Source organism: Tripterygium wilfordii, chromosome 19, assembly GCF_013401445.1.
Source record: "Tripterygium wilfordii isolate XIE 37 chromosome 19, ASM1340144v1, whole genome shotgun sequence".
In the NCBI taxonomy this organism is placed as follows: domain Eukaryota; kingdom Viridiplantae; phylum Streptophyta; class Magnoliopsida; order Celastrales; family Celastraceae; genus Tripterygium; species Tripterygium wilfordii.
The window spans coordinates 1,429,454-1,452,978 of NC_052250.1; the positions used below are offsets into that span (position 1 = coordinate 1,429,454).

The 23,525-nt window shown below is 35.3% G+C and overlaps 4 protein-coding genes across 6 annotated transcripts; 3 read left to right on the forward strand and 1 right to left on the reverse strand.

The window, feature by feature from the left end:
- Positions 1-568: 568 nt before the first annotated feature.
- Positions 569-3,214, forward strand: LOC119986165 (stemmadenine O-acetyltransferase-like). Its single transcript, XM_038830718.1, has 2 exons — positions 569-1,865; positions 3,009-3,214. Exons 1-2 carry the CDS (start codon positions 569-571, stop codon positions 3,212-3,214), a joined length of 1,503 nt encoding a protein of 500 aa, XP_038686646.1.
- A 4,549-nt stretch (positions 3,215-7,763) lies between these two features.
- Positions 7,764-9,279, forward strand: LOC119986250 (vascular-related unknown protein 4-like). Of its 2 annotated transcripts, XM_038830825.1 has the most exons (3): positions 7,764-8,220; positions 8,603-8,674; positions 8,861-9,279. In XM_038830825.1, the coding sequence occupies exons 1-3, from the start codon at positions 7,837-7,839 to the stop codon at positions 8,963-8,965; spliced, it is 561 nt and encodes a 186-aa protein (XP_038686753.1). In that variant the 5' UTR covers positions 7,764-7,836; the 3' UTR covers positions 8,966-9,279. The 2 variants fall into 2 exon arrangements, with proteins under 2 accessions (XP_038686753.1, XP_038686754.1); XM_038830826.1 differs by lacking the exon at positions 8,603-8,674.
- A 3,456-nt stretch (positions 9,280-12,735) lies between these two features.
- On the forward strand, positions 12,736-21,871 carry LOC119986273 (protein disulfide isomerase-like 5-4). Of its 2 annotated transcripts, XM_038830847.1 has the most exons (15): positions 12,930-12,970; positions 13,928-14,018; positions 14,613-14,707; positions 15,168-15,225; positions 15,595-15,779; positions 15,913-15,970; positions 17,318-17,358; positions 17,486-17,560; positions 18,423-18,479; positions 19,676-19,742; positions 19,978-20,124; positions 20,414-20,635; positions 21,084-21,236; positions 21,341-21,418; positions 21,523-21,871. In XM_038830847.1, the coding sequence occupies exons 1-15, from the start codon at positions 12,930-12,932 to the stop codon at positions 21,598-21,600; spliced, it is 1,446 nt and encodes a 481-aa protein (XP_038686775.1). In that variant the 3' UTR covers positions 21,601-21,871. The 2 variants fall into 2 exon arrangements, with proteins under 2 accessions (XP_038686776.1, XP_038686775.1); XM_038830848.1 differs by lacking the exon at positions 20,414-20,635 and having other exon boundaries at positions 12,736-12,970.
- Positions 21,872-21,887: 16 nt separating this feature from the next.
- LOC119986274 (early nodulin-like protein 3) lies at positions 21,888-23,062 on the reverse strand. Its single transcript, XM_038830849.1, has 2 exons — positions 22,783-23,062; positions 21,888-22,539 (listed from the first exon to the last, which is right to left on the reverse strand). Exons 1-2 carry the CDS (start codon positions 22,994-22,996, stop codon positions 22,064-22,066), a joined length of 690 nt encoding a protein of 229 aa, XP_038686777.1. The 5' UTR covers positions 22,997-23,062; the 3' UTR covers positions 21,888-22,063.
- Between the last annotated feature and the right edge of the window lie 463 nt (positions 23,063-23,525).

Here is a 23,525-nt window from a genome sequence, read left to right on the forward strand (position 1 = left end):
CATTACGCCAACTTGACAAATAGCCCAACCCCTGCTGCACAGCCTCCACAATAATCTTTGCATCACCTTCGAATAATTTTTAGATCTTCATTACACCTATAAAAATAATAATTGAATAAATATTTGATATTAATAAATAAAAAAGAATAAATAAAAGATAACGAAATCAATATTGCACGGTTTAGGATAAACTTTTATCCGCGGTAAAAATATTTATATCTACGGTTTTGAAAACCGCATGTAAAGATACCACAACAGTTGCGGTCATATTTTCTTTACACACGGCTAGAAAAAACCGCAACTGTTGTTTTTGGCAAGTTGGGGCTTCTTTCTAATTTAATTTTTCCCGTCTAAGAAACTTTGCCGTCAAGAGAGTTATTCCCATTACTAGGTATATTCTGAATTTGTCCATAAAAACCAGAATTGGGAAAAAAAAATTATAAGCACGCGATCATATATTTCTACCTTCCTATTTTGTTGTAGTGATTTGCATATATATTTAGTTTCCTTTCAAACCAGTCATTGTAAGACTTCTTCGATCCAATTTTGAAAGCAGTGCAGTCATTAGATGGCTAGTGCCACAATGAAAGTTGAGATTGTTTCAAAAGAAACAATCAAACCATCCTCTCCTACACCTTCCAACCTTACAAATTTCCAGCTTTCTCTTCTTGATCAATTCTTCCCCGCAACGTACATCCATTCGATTCTCTTCTACCCTGTGAAAAATGACACAAATCAACATGTAGATGTCAAGAAGAGATGTCAAGATCTTAAAACATCTTTATCCAAAACCCTAACCATGTATTACCCTTTCGCCGGAAGAATCAAAGACCATATCTCTATAGATTGTAATGACGAGGGGGCTACGTTTATCGAAACACGAGTCAATTGTCATTTGTCCGATGTTCTTCGAAACCCTAATTTTGATCAATTTAAAGAATTCCAACCTCTTGAGGTTGAACTCCCGGCGGCAACGGGGACATGTACTTTACTTTTCGTTCAAACTAACTTCTTTGAGTGTGGTGGCATGGCAATTGGAGTTCGTCTTGTGCACAAGATCGCTGATGCAACCACTTTCATGACATTTATGAAGATATGGGGTTCCATAGCACGTGAAGCCGATGAGGTAGTTCATCCGGAATTATTTACTGGAGCGATTCTCTTTCCTCCTGTGGAGTACAAGTTTCCTTCAATTGCTGATGTGCCTCTTATCCGAGATGAGTCATGCGTACTCAAAAGATTACTTTTCACTGCTTCAAACATTGATGCACTCAAGGCTAAAATTGCTAGTGCGGGCGTCCAACAACCTACTCGTGTAGAAGCTATAACCGCGCTAATTTGGAAGTGTGCAATGACTGCCTCAAGATCAATCAAAGGGACGTGCTCAAGACCTTCTTCATGTACTCACGCGGTAAACTTAAGGAAGAGATTATCAACGCCCTTGTCAGAATACTCGGTTGGGAATATTCTCACACCAATCACGACAGAATTTTCAGAAACTGAAATAGAATTGCAAAGCTTTGTTCTCAAGCTAAGAAAAGAATTGAAAGAGTTGAAAGTGAATAGGGAAGAAATATCAGACAACATGAAAAAAATTCTCGAAACAACAAGCTTGGGAAAAGGGATTGGTGCTGTAGATGCCTATACTTTTTCTAGTTGGTGTCGAATGCCGGTGTACGAAGCCGATTTTGGGTGGGGGAAGCCAACTTGGATCTCTTTTATTAACTTCAATGTCCCAAATAAGGCTAGTTTTGTGGATACAAAGGAGGGTGATGGAATTGAGGCTTGGGTATCATTGCGTGAAGATGAGATGGCCATATTTGAACATAATGAAGAGTTGCTTTCATTTGCTTCTGTGAACCCAAGTTTCATTTAAATGACATGAACTACTTTCTTCTACTTCTTCTTCTTCTTTTTCTACATCCGGGTCTTGATTTTTCAATTTGTATTCGAAAAAGATAAAGGTCCCAACAACTGAGATCAAGTGCATGTGGAGTTCACCACATACACTTTAAATGTTGTCTATGCACCTCAGCAATTGGGATCACTGGGACATTTAGCACTGTTGATCTATATTTCTATCTTTTGTAATTTTCTCATGGTTTCAATGGTATTTTGTCTTTTATTATTATTAGTTGTCATTTCACATCCCTAATATGCGAGTTTGTTACTTTGTGCATCACATAGTACTGTTTTTATCTGCAAAAACCTATTCATAATGATGTAATACACTTATGGGAAAACTTCCATAAATGGACTGAGTGGTGCATGTTGGAAGAGAAGGGTTTTTCTATAGTTGAAAATCTCAACCCTATTCATGAAAATCTCAGTCTTACTCACATCAAAGATATTCTTATAAGTCTGTTTTCTCTTTCTAAAAACTCTCTTTCTAGAACATTGTTAAACACATTATTTGGGAACAAAACTCAATGTTTATTCTAAATAATAAATAATAGCCATAATTTTGATAATTGATTAGATTTTCAAGAAAATAATGTTAAAATAATTTTTATATTACTTATTGTTTATGAAACATGAGTACAGTCATTGATTAAAAACATGCGTATAAAGCCCACTTAACATGTAATCGTTGGGATGGGACCTTCCCTATCAACAACAAAAAATTGTGTCTCTTGAGGCTTGCTCGTGCTCTTAACCAATTCATGTTAATTTCTAAAGCCCATTATATTTCTTAGTACCAAAGTTACTAGTAGGGCTGTACACCGGGTCAGAAAACCCGATCCGACCCGGTGACCCGGACCGACCCGGATGTTATCGGGCTAACCCAATAACCTTTTTATCGGGCCGGGCTAAACCCGACCCGGACCTCTGTTAACAGGTCTGGGTTTCGGGTCTGAATTTCATTGGTTATCGGGTTATCGGGTGACCCGATAACCCGATATCCAATTATAACAAAAAAAAATTATAATTATTTAATTTCTATTTATCACTTGACACCTGGGCTTCTATGTCATTTTATATCTTTTTTTCTATCATTTTCTTTGTAGTTATTCAATGTGGGATATTGAAAAACCCACCTCAAAATCTTTCTTACATGTGGCACAAGCACACAGATAAGGTTATTGACAGAAAACTTCCCAGTAAGGTTATCATTGGAGATGGTAAGGTTCACAAGCTTGTCCAGCAGCTCTATCTCAAGCAGAACTGTACCAAACAAGGGATGAGAAAACACATGGAGAGCGACGACTCGTGAATCTTGGTCACATGTGACTCCGGAAAAACTTCAGTGTGCAATGGAACCTTACTATCTTCGCCGGTTCACTGCCGTTGGAGATTACGAAACTGAAGAACCTTACCATCTCCACCTCATTTTGTACTTTGTATGTGAGAGGGAGTTGTGCGTATGGAAACCCACAAGTGATACAAGTTCCCACATCGAATAAACACAAGCAAAGTACATTGAAATTGGTTTTAAAAGGCATAGAAACCCATGAGTCAAACTAGTTTTTTATATTAAAAAAAATTTTATCCGGGCTATCGGGTGAAACCCGGTCCGAACCCGATAGCCCGATAACCCGATAGCCCGAAACCCGATAACCCGAATATTTTTAACAGGGTTATCGGGCGGGTCATTCTTATCCTAAAAATTATCGGGTCAGGTCAAACCCGGTCCGATAACCCGGGACCCGGCCCGATGTTCAGCCCTAGTTACTAGAATATAGACCTTGGTAGCCAGACTACATTGGGCCCTGGCCCAATCATCATTTCACTAAAGAGTTTTAAACTTTGAGGTGTCGAGGCCCTTGCAAGGATCAAGACACTCAAAACTAAAAGGAAACTTATGAATAATGAAGACATTGATATGGTGATGTTGAAGATTGAAGTGACGATCGGGTTGCAATTCTGATATACGGGTCTTTGAATCTCAACCGTTGATCAGATTCATTAAAATCCATAAATTAACAAAAATTGCGGGTTCGTATAAGAGCCAATCTTTTGTATATATATATATATATATATAAAAGAATTCTCCTAAGAGGTTCTAAATTTTAGGGTTCAAGTTTTTTTAAAAAAATTAATAAAAATATATTTGTATTTTGATCAGTCTTAAAGAATGCAACAATATTTTTTGTTCGAAATAAAAATCAAATGCAACCTAAAAAAGTATAGGAAATGTCTTTTATTTTTTATTTAATGATCCAGAATTATAGCTTTGCTTTTTTTTTTTCAAATAAAAAATATATCGTTGGGTTCATAAGACTAATCAAAATAAAAATATATTTTTTCTAAATTCTAACAAAAATATTTTGAACCCCAAAAATTAGAACCTCATTTATATAAATATATATGCATATATGCATGCACACATACTGTGGTACCAGAGATTACCTAAAGTTTGTGTACATACAGTACTTGGTCTAACTTAGTCAAATTTTTTGTGCCTTGGGCATCTCTCCGTATGATTATCTTTGTCTTCTTTTTGTATGATTTTAATTTCTTGTAGAAGCCAAAGAAAATGACCAAAAGTTAAAACGTTTTAAAATTTCGTTTAAGATACTTAGGTTATCACTATATGAGTTACCTAACACTACAGTATATTTCTACTTTTTTTTATTGTAACGAGAAATCCATATATATTCACGACCTAAAATTCATCCCTACATGATAAATTCCGAACGCGTGACCTGACTCTATATAGTTTATGTCATATAAATTATGAAACTAAACTCAGTGAGAAATCGAACCCAAGACCTTATATGTAAATAAATATTTCACTAGGCCTTATTTTCAGTTAGGTATTGCATAGACCATCCATAATGGCTAATTAATGTCTTTATTTGAAATTGAATGTGAAGACGACAAATGTGGAAAGCAAGTCCTAGGCCGCACGTGGGACATGAATGGACATGTGTTTCAACTTTCAAGGTCTTGATGAAGATGGTTTGATTATTGAAAGGGGCATTTCTCTAACCATGACAAAAAATTCTCATGTGATTTCATCTTTCAACAAGAAATAATACAAGATTACTTTGACCTAAATTTAATTAGTAATTAACAAATTTTCTCGGGGATTCAAGTTATAATTAATAAAGTTAGTGTCTTCAATTTCTGTCCATTATCTTGGGAAATTAATGAGATCAAACCCATTATCACTTTAATTTTTCTTTGATTAAACACACATGAAGAATCATTGTCTAATTCAGTCTCTAACCAATTAGACATTAATCTAGGAGGTCACCACATGTTTTGATATCACACATGTTAGGTATTTTGTAGCCTTCCTATTTTAGGTATATATAGTATTCTCCTATAGCTAGTCCTCCTCTTTTATTTTAGAAGCAAATTAGGAAAAACTAATAACCAATCGATTGGTTTATAAACAAGTTGTGCGGACCCGTGACCCAGAACGGACAATATTGATTTGTAATATTTTGGGTGGATTTTCTAACATGCTAATTAAGAACTCATGTATGTATTCGGATTGAATTCAAATCCAATATATATTAATAGAGCCAATGTTCTCATGGATGATGACTTTGATTGAAACCAGAAAGTATAAGGTAATAAGAGATGACAGTAGGTTTAGTACAATAAGGAAGTGTTTTAAAATAGAACAAAATCTTCAACTAAGAATGTCATAAGATGCAAAGTCAATTATGTGATAGATTATGAGGAACTACTAAGGTTAGGTAATATAAAAATAAATAAATTAATTAAATAAACTAGGGTTCTAGAAATAGGTGTTTTGGAAGGTGAGGCTACAAGGTTACAAAAAGATACTTCACTTTTGTTTTCATACAAAAAAAATAGTATTATTCTTGTGAACATGACCCCCCACCGCAAATGAGCCATTGGTTGAGTGGCAATGACTTTGCATGTCCCTGACTGAGGTCATGGGTTCTAGTCTCACCTCCTCCGAATATTTACAAGGAGGTGTGTGGGCTTCGTCTGCCCCTATGTGGGCTTGATAGTCTGCCCCTGCGTGGGCTTGATTTGTGCCTCCTGCGTGGGGCTTGTTGACACCTGTACTTTAAGAGGCTTGATCTGGTGGTGTGTCGTATATTGTGTTTGTACTTGTACTCAAAAAAAAAAAAAAAGAACATGACCCCCCACCAAATTGTCCTTTTGGCATAAAAATATTGGGCCTTCACATGAATGCTGAATATATGGAAAGTTTAGTTCCACAAGGTTAAATAATGATCTCAAAATATGGATCATTCCAATCTATTTTTGGAAAATTAGATTACAGCCACTTCAATATATTGATTTGCTTTTAGGGTTCTTTTGTTTAGCCTTAATGGGATACAACGTTAGAAAAAAAAAATTGACTTTGATAGGCTGTGATAGGGGGTCAGCTAGGTAAGTTGCCCAAAACTCAGCGTTTAGTCATAAGGATATTATTCTTAATGACAAATCGAACTCGAGACTTTTTGAGTCCATAGAAATGTTCAATTCAACGTGGCAACAAGAAGTGTTAATTAGGCTAATCTCCAATTAGGTTTATAATAATTGTAGTCCATAGAAATGTTAATTAGGCTAATCTCCAATTAGGTTTATAATAATTGTAGTCTTTGTATATTTGTTGAATTAATGTTGGCAATTGCCTAACCCTTTTGAAAATAATTAAGAGCTCTAATTAATTATTCAATGTCAGCCAATGACAAACAAAACCACTATGATTAAAATATGATTTGGCAACAAAAGCATGAAGTCATATAACTTGTTCTTGATTAATTTCTATAACTTTGGTACTATTTTCAGCACATAGTTTATGCATATTTGTGGCTAAGGTCAATAATCATCACACCTAGGTCACTATCTAATGATTAATTAGTACCTTTGTATTAATTTTTTGTTTCAAAGGAAGACATAGAAATGTTCAATTCAACGTGGCAACAAGAAGTGTTTCTCTCTGTTTTCTAAAGAATATTATCCAAAGAATTGACGTTGAAGTAAATTAATCAATTCTTATGTCACTGAAGGGCAAAGAAGTGTTAATAGGCAAATATGAGAGCATCTAGTTGAGATAATGTTATGTGCATGAATGGGGTTAAATTGGGTAATCACTTGGGTGATAGCCTAGTTGGTGAGTTTCTCTGGGGCAAATCATATGGATTCGGGAGGTGCCGAGTTCGATTCTCACTAAAAATAATACCCTTGTGGCCATGCCCTAGGCTTTGGCCCAACTTACCTTGTTGTCGAGTGAGAAACTTCTGTACGTGCGGATCTGAAGGCCTGAATTTAGGCCCGTATCAGATGTCCAAGAGACATGCTTGTATGATATTATTCTTGGTTACAAAAAAAAGGGTTAAATTGGTTGCCGACAACTTCTAAGCCGAGATGATTAAGACAAATACTTGAATTGGATGGTACTCAAATTCGAGCTTCCATTCCCGCTTACTTAAGAAAAAGAGAGGTTAAATTGTGTTTTTATATTATTATTAGTGTTGAAGTTAATTAAGATAGATCATATTAAGTAGAATGATTATTAAATTCAAACTAATGACTAATTCAAAGCATATAGAGTGGAATCAAAGGTGAGTTTCTACCTGCCACTTAATCTATTGCAAGCATGTTGGCAAACTAATTAAATAATAGTTTATGTTGCAAAATCTCCTAATCTACTATATATGTAATTAAACAAAGGTCAAAGCCTACACTAACTTCTCCAACTCCCTGTATTTGGGCCCCCAAAAACAAAAGATTCCAAGCAACATAGCACATTGTTCTCCTATTTTTTATTATTCTTTTATTTGTTTCTCTCCTATATATACAAAACATACATATTTCCTCATGGAGCTTCTTCTCTAGCACCCAACACATCATTTATTCTTAATTCCAACCAATCTTTCCTGCTCTTTCTCTTTAGATCATATGGAAAACACAATGAATTCCACAAGAAAAGCAATCTCTTATAGTGAAAGAACAAGTGATCTTGAGTCGCAAGAGGAGAGTGGGTGGACTATGTACTTTGAAGATTTCTTTAACAACAAGAACAACAATGAAGAGAGTTCTTTCTCTTTTGAAGATCATGATCATTGTTGTACTGAAAGCTCTTCTCTAGTACTATCCGATGCAGCTTCTTCGGTCACGAAGAGATTTGCTTGTAATGATCTACAAGATGTTGTTGGGATGCCAATAATGGAGAAAAGGTCATTCAGTAGATCATTGAGCTTCAAGAAGAGAAAAATTGATGAAGGTGGTTTGGTTGATGATGCTTTGGAAGATACTGCCAGCTCTCCTGCTAATAGTCCCAAGGTCAGACTACATGTTCAATGTTTTTATAGTTGTTGAGTTTATAATTTTTTTGGGAAACTACTTGGATGATAACCTAGTTGGTAAATCTCTCTTGGTCAAATCGTATGGACTCAAAAGGTTCTGAGTTCGAATCCCACTGGGATCAATATCCTTTATGACAATGCATCAGGCTTTGACCCAACTTATCCTATCATAAGGTGGGAAACTTCTGTGCCCGCTGGTTTGAGGGCCTAATTTTGTACCCATATCAAATGTTCCGTTCTTAGGTACCCAAAAAAAAACATTGTGGGATTTGTGTATTTTAAGTCAACTGTTAAATGAGTTTTTTTTTTTCTTTCTTTTTTGCTTGTTTTAATTTTAAAATTGTATCATATATACCCAGGTTTGTAGTATGATGAACAAGCTGAAGAACCCAAGAGAGAAATATCATAGTCTGAAGAGTTATAATGATCAGGTAATAGACTAATCAATGAAATTTATTAAAAAAAAAAAGACTAATCAATGAAGTCTTTTGTGTTTGTGATTAGGGTTTGGCCATTGTTTGATTCTGTCTCTTTTGTTGGTTTTTGGGTGATTAAAAACTTTTGTTTCTTCCCCTTTACCTAACAAGGCATATATGGGTTTTTGGTTGGTTTTGTAGGAGAAAGGAAGCAATTCAAGGAATAGTGATGTTTCATGCACAGAATTGAAAAAAAGGGGTCTTTGTTTAGTTCCTTTGTCTATGGTACTCAATCACCTTGGTTGATAAAATTTTTTCTACATTTTTTGTCCTTTGCTCAATATCTAGCTCTCTGTGAACAACAACCTGTAGCCTTCAAGGAACAAAATCATGATGTTGTTGTTCCATTAATTATGTATGTATACGTGTGTGTGTGTGTATATGATGAGATTAAGGCCCTTCATCATGATCTATAGCAGTCAATGGATCATATTTTATGTACGTATATATACATATACATACATACATATATATGTTAGGTTAATTTGTATAATATTGTTCTCAACAGTATTTCAAAAAAAAATTGTATAATATATATTGACCGTCCCATATGAAGGTAATGGCAATATTTTCAAGTTATATTACACTAAATTTTTATTTGAGAAAAAAATGTCTCACACTATATGTGGAAGGAAAGAGGACAAGAATTTTTTATCAATTACATTACAATTGCTTTTAGTTAGAAAATGAATTAGGTAAATGGAAATTAAAGAAGAAATTGTAGTTTTTTCGGTTGTATTTTCGTAATGAGGAACCCATCAGGAGTCGGTCTATCCTAAGTCTCACCCCTGGATAGTAAATCCCGAAAGCATAATCTAGTCTCACATCCCGACGCCATGCAAATCACAGTTCTCTAGAATCGAACCCACGACCTCCTATAGTACTAGCTACTCACCCTGTCAAGACTATAATCTCACATCAGTCTGGTATAACTCAACTGGGTGGCTTATAAGCATAGCCCAAACCCTCTCACATCATCAACGTATTTTATGAGCCTAAATACCATTGACGATGACCCATGAAAAACAAAACTTCTCATGTCCAATGTTTCCAAAGAAAATCGATAAACCAAAAAATGATGATATTGTTGATGCGTTTTGGCTAATAATTTCGACACACCCTTCTTGAGTATTCTATGTTGTTCGTTCAAGAATACGTATATTATATATACATACATAATGAGCATGTGATGTGGTGTCTCTTTCAAAGTGTATCCTGATATATCACTTTCATTGTCATTGCACGAGTGCATGATTGAAGGATCTAACTAATTTCAACTATTAGGGTTCCTTCTTTTGACTGCTCTTCTTCTTGATAGCAACATTTCTTATAATAACACAGAGAAGTGTTTGGCGGAGACGTTTTGAAAATTGAAATGAATGTATTTGGTGTACGAGAGAGGAATGTTCTTGCCTCACGCTTTAACATTCTTTGGATGAAAACAATTCCTAGCTAGTGTGACAATGACCCTTCATTTTATTGGGAAACCACCATGTTTAGGAGGTCAGAGACTTGTATATATGGTAGTCGCAGGAGGTGTTGGGTCGATTCCATGTTACATCAAGAATATCGTCCGTTATGGGTCATGAGTCCTCAGGGATCTGTTCTTTATGGATCATTGCTGACGATTCTTAATTAGGCCTAAAAAATGTGTTCTAACGTGAGCAATGCCTTTACTTGTATAACACTTGATTGGGTTATGCCAATCCAAAGTGAGATATTAATCTTGACAAGTATCATAACTTATATGGTGCAGGTGATGTGAGGTCGAATCCTACATAAGATTATCCGTATAGTTATATAGATGTGAGAGAAAAAAAAGTATGAAAGATAGGATGGTGTTTTACCAAGAGTTCACAACTAAAAATTCTAAAGTATGGTGTAAGTGATGTGAGGTTGAATCTTACATCAAGATTATTCATATAAAGGAAAAAATATTTATATATTATAGTGGTTAAAAAAAAATTGGCGTTTTTCCCCCGAGCTCCAACCTTATAAATTCCTTGTTCCGCCACTGATCAAGCCCTTCTCAATCTATTTTCTAGATTCGCCAATCGTCACTGTTCATAAGAGTTTCACCACAATTTGCAAATTTAAAAAGAAAAGTTGGAAAATTACTTCCTCAAAGCAAGGTACTAGAGAATTCAAGATGAAATTTCAAAACAAATGGCATACTCCTTCCATTAGATGATTTAGATGCAGCCATTTTTTTTAACCCTTATTTACTACACAAACATCAAATTCAAGCAAACAAACTGTATCTTGAAGAAAAACTGAAGCAATTCCCATACACTATCAACCATGAACGCATTTGCAGCGAAAGATGGTTCATTATGTTAAATCCAGAGACAACCGAGGTTTAAACGGAGAATTGACAGAGAGTTCTCTTCGGGAGAGCTCTGAGCATTCCGCGCTTAGCCATTATCAAATAATTGATAGTTTTGAGATGACGATGATGATGTGGGATTTTGTTTTTGAAATATCATTGAAGAATATGTTTCACATTGTTCACATTGAAATCGAATCTTAGGTACACATATGCCTGATCCAACCTATTGTCAACTGAGCCACCTCTCGGTGGTTGCATTGTCAACCTATAATACGGTGAATTTCAATAAAAAGTTAAAATAAATAAAATAATATTTATATAATAGATACTCAACATTTTAAAAGAAAAAAAAATACAATCAATCGAAAACGCATTCAAATGCTAAATCGATTCAACACATTTGGATTATAAAAAAAGATAGATGCTTGTTCTTCGTATAGTTGATACTAATGCACTGGAAATGAGATATCTAGAGTTTGTAAAAATGTTCCATCTTTTAAGTTTCCATTTCTTAAACGAAATTTTTTATGTGTAATATACTTATAAATAAAATGAGATATCTAGAGTTTGTAAAATGTTCCATCTTTTAATTATTAGTACTTATATTGTAGTGTTTATACTTTATACGTATTATAGTGGCCAAAATTCGTGTAGACCCAAACAACTTCCAAATATGGGCCAAGGCCCAACAACTACGTGGATATGGGCTTATTCAACAGTCAAGACCACGCCCTTTGAGTTTTGGGCCCATAAACCAAAGAGGATCACAAGCAATAAATCATACGTCATCCCTGACACCCACAATGGAAGTCACATCTGACATCATCTTTGCTGTTCACGGGAAATCATTTCTTGACACAATTTAACTGACACATAAAGGATACGGCGCCATGACCATGTAGCTACTAAGGCGCCAAGACGAGTTACATCATATTCTCATTTAGGAATATAACCAAGCAATTCATACATCCTTTATTGATCTAACAGGTTACGTGTACTCATGTATGATCTCTCAATTGTATAATGTCAGATAATTCATGTATATTCAGTTCAATTCTCTTTTCTCTATACGACACGTGTCTTAGCTCCATACTTTCTAATCACCTAACCTAACACTCCCATCACTATTCAGTTACAGACTCTGACAAATTGACTTATACATGACTTTACACATACATGCTTTCGGATTCACTCAAAAAGGACACGAGTTGTTGACACCACTTCCAAGACGAAACTCACTCTCATATAAATACTCTTCACCCACCTCTAGAAAGTGGATTCGGGGAATCACCAGATCAGAAAAACATCATTCCTACCTCTTTCCAAATACTTAGTCAAAACAACATCTCTCGCCAGTCTTTCCCCTACAATCATTTCTTCCTTTCATCTTACTGACTTGATCGTCAAAACCTCTACGATCGACATCCCGCAATCCGGTCTTGAAGCTTCTCATGGTTGTTCTTTCTGTGAAGTTTACAGGATTCAAAGGTGCAAACGGATCTCCATTGAAAAATATGCTTCACATTATAATCAAATCTTGAGCATACATATACATAAATCAATCGATTGTCAATCGAATCAACTCTCATTTGGTAAATTCATAAGAATTTTTAATATAAAGCTAGATAAATTAATAATTTATAAAATTCAAAAAACAATAAATTTATTTATTTTCTATTTGTGGCAATATTTTAGAGCACAACTTCACCTTAAACATGAGTATGAATTTCCATATCTGCTAGATATTATGCATAAAAATCATTCATTTCGCGATTCTCGTCAGATCTAGAATGTCATAATTTCGAGCTCACTCTCTCACAATCCCTCGCTCTTTCTCGCCTCTCTCTCTGTCTTGCGAAATCGTATCTCGCTCCAGCAGCCATGGTTTCGACAAGCAAGATCAAATCTGTTGATTTTTACAGGTAACGAATTCACCTTGATTTTTGTTTGTGTATATAGATTTGGACGCATATATATTCCCGTAAATTTGCGACACAGACGTTACGTATTGATATTTGTTTTAATAGATGACGATTCTCTAAAAGAACACGTTATTACTTCGTAATCGATCTTTGTCGTAACGGAAATGTTATGTTGTAGTTCTTAATGCGTTTTGTTGATTTGAATTTCGACTCGAATGTATTAATTATTTGATTTGTAGAAATTGGAGCTGCTGTGTTATCTATGGAGTTTTTCTTATGTTGTAGTGAGAGTTGGGACTGGTTTATGCTGAATTTGTGGTAATTTGATTGATCACAAGCAGCGTCGTGGTTTTTAATGGTTTGGAATTAGCATGTGAGTGATCTGTAAAAAATAGCCGCTAGGTAGTTCAGTAACTTCAGTTTGGGAGGTTACAGTGGGTGCATTAGCTTGAAACGGGTATTGGTATTCTTGTATGTACAAAAAACTAAGAGAAGGCACTAATTGATGAGACAAATTTGCTAAAATACGTATACATTAGAGATGTTGGGTCTCTGACTGTCAAGATTCGCGAGAGGCCAAAGAAGGCTGTGAGATAAACAAATGGTTAGTAACAGGGAGGGAATGTCGTAAAAGCCAAATGAGAATATATAAGATGAGCATATAGAAGTTATTCATGGGAAAACACTGAATAAAGATAAGATCCTTTAACAAGACATAATTGCATCTGTAGTTACTGCTTTTTTAACTCAGTGATATTTGCACAAATGCTATGGGGAAGTAAGAGAAGCAATACCTTATGATGTAGTGTGCTTAACGCCTTATTGTGTACACAAGTAAGTGTATGAAAAGAATTGTTTCTTTTTTATTTACACATTATGGCACGAGGAATGGAGTGTGAGATGAGTAGTTAAAGACCTATGACAAGTTAAATGCCTATTGCATTCTTCTGTTTACAGGAAAATTCCAAGAGATTTGACAGAGGCATCGCTATCAGGTGCAGGATTATCCATAATAGCAGCCCTCTCAATGATATTTTTATTTGGAATGGTAGGTAGTTTGTGTCTCTTTAGTTGGATAGTATGGGGTCATTTTCTTGGGACTGGTCATATTATCTGTTGATATTGGATCCAATTCGGCATCAGCACATCCACTCATGTAAAAACTTTGTCTATAGAGTCATGTTATTTCACTTTTTAAAATATGTTTTAGTTCAATTTGATTTCTTTATTCTGAAGTCAGAACTATATGCATGCATCTATATGACTATATATACTCTCAGAATTAATTTTAACATCTATTCATACTTTTTTAATCAATTAACCACCTCGGTGATGACATAGTAGGTGAATCTCTCTAGTCCAAACCATATGGACTCAGGAGGTCCTAAGTTTGATTATCACTAGGAGCAATACCCTTGTGGCCAAGCACTGAGCTTTGGCACAGCCTATTTTGTCGTTAGATGAAAAACTTTTGTGCACGCGGGCCTGATGGCCCTAATTTAGAGAATCATATCGGAGGTCTAAAAGGCAAGATCCTATTGTGTTGTTCTCGGTTACCAAAATTTTTTTTTAATTATCAGGTCATACTGTTGTAATATCATAACAGAGAACCCTTATAAAAATTCCTTTTTTCATTTTTCAGGAACTCCATAGTTATTTATCATTAAGCACCTCAACATCTGTAATTGTTGACAGGAGTACTGATGGAGATTTCTTACGTTTTGATTTTAATATCAGGTAACTGTAGTGCATCTGTTAAAGTTTATCTATCTTAGATTATATATGTATATATCTGTGCCAACGTGTTTTTATTTTGAAATTAAGACTGATAAATTGATGATCTTGTTTGTTTTTGTTTGTCTTCATGCGACTAGCCAGACTACAACAATTATAATTGTTCTTAGAAATCTTGGATAAACAATGGGAGGATCAGTCCCTTGCTGCCGTTGGCAAAGCATATAACAGCTCTATGCCTAGGTTTAAGTGAATTCTCTTGCAGAACTCTCTCTCTCTCGGAGGGTTCCTTGTCTATTATGAGAAAATATATTGGATTTTCTAGAAATTAAAATTTGAAAGATGAAGCATGATCATTAATCTCCACAATTGTATTGCATGAGTGATTGTTTGAGTATGTATATATATGTACACATTCACACATGATTTTCATAGACTAACAATTTTTTTGCTTCTGTTGTAGCTTTCCAGCCCTTTCATGTGAGTTTGCTACGGTTGACGTGAGTGACGTCTTGGGAACTGTAAGTTGCTATCAAATGTTGTGTTTCGCGAAAAAAGTTACCTTTGTTTGTTATTAGCTACTATACTGTTAACAATGTTACATGAACTGTCATGCCACAATACCCATCTTTGAGTGACTTAGACTCTCTTTAATTGTGAAGTTCAAGTGATATTAGAAAAGATCTTGAATCTTTGATGGTGCAATTCTTCTCTAACTGTAAGATGGTTTGATACCAGCTGTCTTACATAAGGAGATTTATTCTTTGTGCAGCTCTTTTGTATTCAGCTTCTAGCAAGTTTTGCTCTTTGTTGGTGACCGTTCCTTTTTCAGCCTTCCACATGCTTTTAATTTTGTGTCTTGGATTGATTGTGTGCCCTCTTGTATTCAGAACAGGTTGAATATAACCAAAACAGTCCGCAAGTTCTCCATAGATTCAAATTTAATGCCCACTGGTGCTGAGTTTCATTCAGGACCAGTTTCACATGCCATTAAGCATGGTGACGAAGTTGGTGAGGAATCTGATGAAGGCTCTGTGAAACTAAATGCTCATAGTTTTGATAAATTAACACATCAGTAAGTGGCCAAGTCTTAAGTTGAAGACCTTTGATTAGTTTGTTCTAGTGCAATGAGCCAATGATGTTGGAAGATTTTCATTGTTATGTGGGAATTACTTGTATCTAATTTTCATCAACTAATTCTTTTTTAGGTATCCTATTCTGGTTGTCAATTTTTACGCTCCTTGGTGCTATTGGAGTAATCGACTGGTAATTCTATTGTTTATATTACTACTCTGATCCCTGGCACAATTTATATTAGAAATTGGTGATGTATAGTCATCAGCTACAGCAGCTATGCTCTAGATTATAATATCCTCACGTTCATGTAGTTGTGAACTGTGAAGTCTATTTTTCACTTGTAACTGGCTACTGTTTCTGTGTGGGATTGCATTGAAATACTTCAATCTTATTTAAGTTGATATACCCTTATTAGAATGTTGTAAATGATAGTATGGCGAAGCATTAGTGTCCTAATGATCAAATCAATATTTCCCTTTGTAGTTTCAGATTAGTTCCTTGATCTTTATAATTTTGATATGTTTGATAGCAGTTTCTATTCGTAGGGCTTCATGAACTTTAATTATCGAGTTTTCTTGGAGCTATGTGACTTCTATGTCTCGATGTTAAAGTTTGCAGTGATTCCAACGTCTTTGCAGCAGGCACACAGGGGAGAATCACTAAATTAAAGGATTTTTCTATTTTTCATCATTGAATCTGTGATCCAAATTTTGGGTTGGTTGCATGAATATAGGGTAAAAAACATTTGTAATGGAGCCTCTTTTGTCATCAATCTGGTCTGAAGCTACCCTATCCTCAAATACTATAGCATCCTTATCCTTCTTTGATGCTTCCATCCATGTCTATTTATCATCTTCATCTATAGCGACTGACAAGTTTTGTGTCTTTAGATTTATTTGATTATGTGTATAACTATAATCCATAACCCAGTTTTACTTCACGTTCTGTGAAATGTTAATTTTGGTGTAGTAGGCATAGCGTAGAATAATGCTATAAATCCAATTTCTTGTTTCTTTAACATGATTTTGAAGTTTTAGTTCTTCAATCAATTTAAGGAATATTTTCATTCATATCTGGTTAAGAAAAATCCCACTCAGCATTGCAGTCATGCTAAAAAGTGCTGCTATTTTTCATCTTCCCTTTCTAAGCGTTTAGTAGCATCTGGTTTAATTAGCAATGGTAGTAGACTCCAATAAAATTTGTCTTGAAACTGCAATTGGTGAACTGGACTTGTACAGCCTCAGACTCCTAGATTCTGAACCATAAATTATATGAATACTGGATTCTGGACTATTTGAAAATTTTAACTGTCCTTCCTAGGGGAGAGAGAGGGGGAGGTGATTGATTCAATTGATGGTGCCTTTTTCTTTCTTTTAAAAACCATAATTTAGACTTTATTCATGCATCAAATTTAAATCCACCTTCTCCCCGTCTACTCCCCTCAAGTTGTTCATTCTTATTTCTGATTTATATAAATTCCATATAGGTAGGATTCTAGTTATTCTCTTGGCTTACTTTCTTTCATTTTTGTTTCAGAAACCTTCTTGGGAAAAAGCAGCCAAGATAGTTAGAGAAAGGTAATTCGCTTTCCAAATAATTTCACTCCTCCAAAATGGATGTTTAGCCAGTGTGACATGTTCTTTAATGTTAAAAAAAATTTATTAACCTTAATTTGGTGGCAATTATGTGTACTTGTTTTTATAGATATGATCCAGAAATAGATGGGCGTATTATTATGGGGAAGGTTGATTGCACTCAAGAAGCTGATTTGTGCAAGAGGTACTTTTCTATTTTAGTTTTTTTTTTTTAATTTTAAATTTCATGCCATGCAAGTATTGATTTATGGGTTATGATGGAAATCCAATTGAAGTTTGGAAATGCGTAGGAGATGTAGGTATGGTATGACTCACTGAGCTATTTAATCAATTTATTAAGGTCCGGATGAGTGGAGGAAAAACACTATAATATCTATATACAACAACAAATGTGATATCTAAAGTTGTAACAATTATAGGGCCATTGAACTTGTGAGCCACACATAAAAACTTTGACAAAGAGTTATGTAACGGAGATTGAGATCGGTATCTACGATATCTGAAAATCAATTGTCGGGAATATCCACATGGAGGTGATATTTTTATTAGGAGGACTTGAAGAAAAAAATATAGATGGAAGGAAAAAGACCTACATTTAGTATTTTTGGACTTGGAGAAAGTATATGGTAGGGTGCCTGAGGAAGTAATGTGGTTGATTTTAGAGAAGAAGAGAGTCATGATTAGTGATATTATTAATTTATTATAATTCAGGACATGTATGAAGGAGTCGTAGCTATTGTTAGGAGTAAGGAGAAGTTATAGGAGAATTTCACATCAAAATAGGTTTGCACTAGTGGTTGACGTTAAGTACGTTCCTATTTGTTATAGTGAGGGATGAACTCACACAACATATCCAAGGTGAGGTACCTTGGTGCATATTGTTTGTGGATGATATAGTTTTAGTGGATGAGACAATATGAGTGATCGAAGAAACAATTGAATTAGATGTGGGAGAGGTAACAAAAACGCTTGTTTTCCATACTAATTGGGTCTTATAGTTTCCTATTATTATTTTGTTATTAATTTCTAGTTCATCAACTATGCAGTAATCACATACAAGGTTATCCGTCAATTCGCATATTCCGCAAAGGAAGTGATGTTAGGTAAATAACTTGTATTTCTGTCAAACTAATACACATTAATTTGTTTTTCGTATAAGTGTGTTTGCTTATTTCTTATTTTTCACTTCTCTCTGATGTCCTTGTGTTGTGAATTTCTATTCTGATTTAAATATTTTCCTATCATCTCCATTTAAAATGCTGACTTAATGTGTTCTTCTGACTTGTGGAACAGTGACTAATTTTTTTTTCCCAGTCAAATAATGATATAGAGGGAGAAGTTTGCTTGTTCTTTTCACCTAAGCATCATTTTAGTGAATTAAGGTTCTTTTGAATTGTTGTATTAGGGGAGAATCTGTAATTTCACTAACATACAGGTATTTGAATTTTGAAAAACTTAATCATGTCTGGAGTACTTTAGGAGTGTGACAGAGTGGTATAAATAATGTGAAACGCCCCAAGCCAATGAGTTAACTTATTGGGTTTATTGGCAAAGTAACTAATTTTAACATGGTATTGGAGCGGGAGGTCTTGGGTTCAAATCTTAGAATCTGCAATTTATACCCCCTACTTATTGTTGCCTTAAGTGTGGGTTTTTATGTGTGTTATTGTCCCAAGTGTGGGCCTTTGTGAGAGTCCCTAATGTTGGGCCTCGTTTTTTGTACGTATGTTAAGTCGTCGAATTGTCCAGTCCACACGTGAGGGAGAGCGTAAAAATATGATATAAATGATGTGAAACGCCACAAGTTAACTTATTGGGTTGAATGGCAAGTAACTAATCTTAACATTTATGACTTTATTTTTCAAGGAAAAAACTTGGCTTAGTGTAATTGGAGTAGTCTAAATCTAGGACTGTACTGAAGCCATATGTGCTTGCTTCCGAAGACTTTTGGAAATGGAATTTAAGGATTTTTTTTAAAATTTTGCAGGTCGAGTAACTAGTTTATTTTCTTCTCTTAAGTGCTATTCTTTTTTGTTCTTGTTCTTCTTTCATGATCATTATTACCGCTGTCTTCATACTTTCTGCATGTCATATGGATAACCTGGCATTACTGTTCACCACTCTTTTTCACAGTGTTATCTACTGTTCCTAATCTTTCAACTTCCCAACCGTATTAACTAAAATGCTTCTCTGTTATTATGTTTGTCAATTTTCATGGGCAAGGTGATTTTGTGAACAGAAACACGATCATCAGTATTTTTAGTTAACATTTTATTCTGAAATATTTTTACTACCACAGGAATGACCATGGACACCATGACCATGAATCTTATTATGGAGATCGGGATACAGACAGCCTGGTTAAGGTATATTTATGTTAGAAGGTTGCTTCTGCTGTCAAGCTTTTAACTTTTATGGTTTCAGTTAGTTCATGGCCAATAAGTTATTGTTTTGTTGCTTATTGTTAGAATATATATATATTGATGATGTGAAAAGCCCCAACTCAACAAGTTAATTTATTGGGTTGAATGACAAAATAACTAATCTTAACACTTATAATGAGTACTACATGTTCCGATATGGAGTTATACTTCTTTGCAGGCGATGGAAAGTTTGGTTTCACCTATACAAATGGAGTCTCAAAAGCTAGCTTTGGAGGATAAATCTGAAAAAACAGCAGAAAAAGTGAAAAGACCAGCGCCACGGACAGGAGGATGTAGAATTGAAGGCTATGTGCGCGTCAAAAAGGTTAATTCTCAAACTAAATGGAAATTAATTGGAGCATTTCCTAGACCTATATTATAAATGCTTGCCATCTTGTTTTACTCACTTGACTGCTGGACAATGGTCATCTCTGGAATTTAAAGAAAAAGACTATGGAAATATGCACTTGTTCATTGCCATTATCCTCATAGTCTCATGATTTACATGTCAGCTTCTCAACTTGCAAGTTTATCTAAGGGGGAAATACATTTTTCTGCTTTTGAATTTTACGAACTTCATGAGTTTTAGACAGGAGCTGTTTTGTGTGCTTCAGGTTCCAGGCAACCTTATCATCTCAGCTCGCTCAGGATCACATTCTTTCGATCCTTCGAAAATGAACATGTCTCATTTCATATCCCATCTCTCATTTGGTATGAAGATCTCACATAAAATGCTGGATGACGTGAAGCATTTGGCACCTTATCTTGGTCAAAACCATGACAGGTTGAATGGCCGGTCATTTATTAATCATCATGATGTTGATTCAAATGTCACTGTAAGTTTACTCATCCCCCCCCCCCCACCCCCCCTCCAAATTCTCGGCCAGACCAATTGATTTGGACAAAGCTATGTGTATTAGCATTTGTAAGGAGGCAAAGATGTGGATATGAAAAGAAGGATAGTGAATTTAAGTTACTGAATACTACATATAGAGGTTTCATTAATGGTGGTGCATAGATGTTATCTTGTGATGCTGAACGAAAATGTTTGTGGCTGCTTCTTTAGGGTTTTTTTCTCTCTCTTTGATCTCTTTCTCTGCTCATGTTTTTTCAAAATTTCATTTGAAACCGCTACTTTTTGTTGTAAGATAGCTTAAAATTTGTATCGAACCATTTTGTTAGAGGATTAAACGTAATGATACTCTTTGGATGTAAGGAATGCCTTAATGTTTATGTACTTCCTATTTATGCAATTGTGCAATTTTCTGATGATTTCTTTTACAGATAGACCATTACCTTCAAATAGTTAAGACAGAGGTGTTTGGGAAAGGTGATCATAAGCTAATAGAGGAGTATGAGTACACAGCGCACAGCAGTTTGGTGGAGAGCGTATATGTGCCTGTTGTGAAATTTCATTACGAGCTATCTCCCATGCAGGTTTAATGACAAACCATAGTGTGTTCATGCAACAACATTTAGAAAAATCTGTTCTGTATTGTAGATGTGTTTTCTGATGGTCAATACTTATCTTCCAAAATCAGGTTTTGATCACAGAAAATCCCAAGTCCTTTTCACATTTCCTTACCAACGTATGTGCCATCATTGGGGGTGTTTTCACGGTTAGTATTTTTGTGTCTTCTGTTTTTAACACGCGTACTCTCTTTCTCTTTCAATTTAATGACTTTGAGCGCATTTTGACAATTATGTTCATGTGCCTTTTCAGGTTGCTGGGATAGCGGATTCAATTCTGCACAACACAATTAGATTGATGAGAAAAATAGAACTAGGCAAAAATTTTTGACAGGAAGGCCCAAAGTTGCCAAGATAGAAGTTTGATTGAAACATTCCATTAGCTGTTGAGGATTTATACCATGAACAATCATATAGATTATTGGTAGTACATAATATGACTTGAAATAGAATTCTCTTTTGTTCCATTATGTTTGGTAATCGGTTCGACTTGCCGTCATGGTGGTTTGTTTGATGTAGACATGCCATTGCTTCTTGCAAAGGCAGCACCAAGACTGATATTATACCCAGGTTTGTGAGATGGAAGAAGACTGAATTAGGCATTTGCTGTTCTTGCAGTCACACTGAATAAATTTATTTATTCATTCCTTCTATACACTCTTTTTCACATGGTGAAAAGTATACAAATCCATTAGTACATAAATATATTAGAGACCAAAGCAACACTCAGCAGGGGAAAAGGGAAAACAATAAAGAATTAGGAAAATTGAAAACAAGGGACGATAATTAATTGCTTAAATCCCAATGCTAAAAATAAGAGATGAAGCAGCAAGTGCTCCGAAGCAACCAATGAAACCAAATTGGACAGAGGAGGCTGTGTTTTTTGGTTTTGTACTGACCGGAGCTGGAGTTGGGTAGTTATCGCTGGTGGTCACGGGAGCCGGAGCCACGCCTGTTATCACCGGAGAAGGAGGAGATGCAGTTGTTGTCTCGTTAGTGGTAGAAGGAGCGGGAGAGACAGCGGTACTAATTGTCTGGTTTGTGCTGGAAGACCTGTTGCTTCTGTCAGCCAAAACAACTACCACCAACTTCTGATTCTTGAGACAGTTCTCTTTGTTTCCACTAATGAAATAGTGAGGCCCAGATTGACTGAAAGTGATGACAGTTTTGCCAGTAGAGTCTTTCCGTAGAGGTGATGTGCTGGTGCAATTGGAGTAATCCTCCCTGGTCACTTGAAGCACTGAGTCTTGCCCAGGTGGGTAGTTAAACACTGCACAGTTTGAAAATCCCATAAGTGATACATGAGAATTGAATTACTATCACCCCACTCACTACAAACCAAGGTTATCCAGTTCCCAAAGATATATTGGGTCCGTACGACTTTATTCTTTCTAGGCCGGATGTCTGAGAGGGTATGGGATCTTTACTTACATAAACCACATCACTTGAACTTCTCCAAACGACGTGGGATTATAGTCTTGACAAGTACAAGCATAAATAATGGAAGACTTACCGATGGAGTCTCCAATTTGGAATCTGTTATGCTCTGCCCATTGATTATAGTTTACTCCACTGTTATTGCCAGGCGGAGTCCAGCTTGAGCCACCAACAATGAACTCTCTTGCACTACTTGTTCTCATCAACAACATGAGACTCAACAGCCCAAGCAATGCATGAAGGCTCTTGGTTTGGCTACCTAATGACCTTGTTATGGTAGTGCGAGCCATCTTGGAACAAGAAATTGGTGTAGAGAGAGATTGAGCCAAAATATATGAAGTTTAGGGTCTGATAAGAATGCATTGAAGGTGTAGGAGGGTTTTTGTAGGCAAAGTTTGGATGTAACTTTAGAAAACTGTGTTAATGAAGCTTTTGGTTGCTTTGGATTTCTTGGCTTCCAGTGCAAAGTATATAAATAAATATATATATATATATATGCACTTTTGTAAAGCTTGACAGGTTGTGCTTGTGCTTTCTTTTGAGTCATTTATTTATGAACTGGGTTTGTGAATTTATACTTTGCTTGACCATTATCAGGAATATTCACATTTCTTTTAGATTACTTGAACTACAATGCTACCAATATATATTTGTTTACATGTCAATCAGATCCTTGGATTCCTTATAAGATTAATAAAAGATATATAATATCAGCTCCAGCAATATAATGGGTATCATGGAAGGATGTGTTGTGGCAATATTTAGTATAACCAAGCAACATTATTCCGGCCATGCACCGTGTTTTGATCCAATTTAATT

Excerpts from the sequence above, each read along its gene's own strand:
- LOC119986165 (XM_038830718.1), top strand. The coding sequence starts at position 569 with ATGGCTAGTGCCACAATGAAAGTTGAGATTGTTTCAAAAGAAACAATC. Across the intron at positions 1,866-3,008 it reads ATTTGCTTCTGTGAACCCAA|TTATTCAATGTGGGATATTG; the intron begins GTTTCATTTAAA and ends TTTTCTTTGTAG.
- LOC119986250 (XM_038830825.1), top strand. The coding sequence starts at position 7,837 with ATGGAAAACACAATGAATTCCACAAGAAAAGCAATCTCTTATAGTGAA. Across the intron at positions 8,221-8,602 it reads CTCCTGCTAATAGTCCCAAG|GTTTGTAGTATGATGAACAA; the intron begins GTCAGACTACAT and ends ATATATACCCAG. Across the intron at positions 8,675-8,860 it reads TGAAGAGTTATAATGATCAG|GAGAAAGGAAGCAATTCAAG; the intron begins GTAATAGACTAA and ends TTGGTTTTGTAG.
- LOC119986273 (XM_038830847.1), top strand. The coding sequence starts at position 12,930 with ATGGTTTCGACAAGCAAGATCAAATCTGTTGATTTTTACAG. Across the intron at positions 14,019-14,612 it reads TGATATTTTTATTTGGAATG|GAACTCCATAGTTATTTATC; the intron begins GTAGGTAGTTTG and ends TTCATTTTTCAG. Across the intron at positions 17,359-17,485 it reads GCCAAGATAGTTAGAGAAAG|ATATGATCCAGAAATAGATG; the intron begins GTAATTCGCTTT and ends TTGTTTTTATAG.
- LOC119986274 (XM_038830849.1), bottom strand. The coding sequence starts at position 22,996 with ATGGCTCGCACTACCATAACAAGGTCATTAGGTAGCCAAACCAAGAGC. Across the intron at positions 22,540-22,782 it reads CCAAATTGGAGACTCCATCG|TGTTTAACTACCCACCTGGG; the intron begins GTAAGTCTTCCA and ends CAAACTGTGCAG.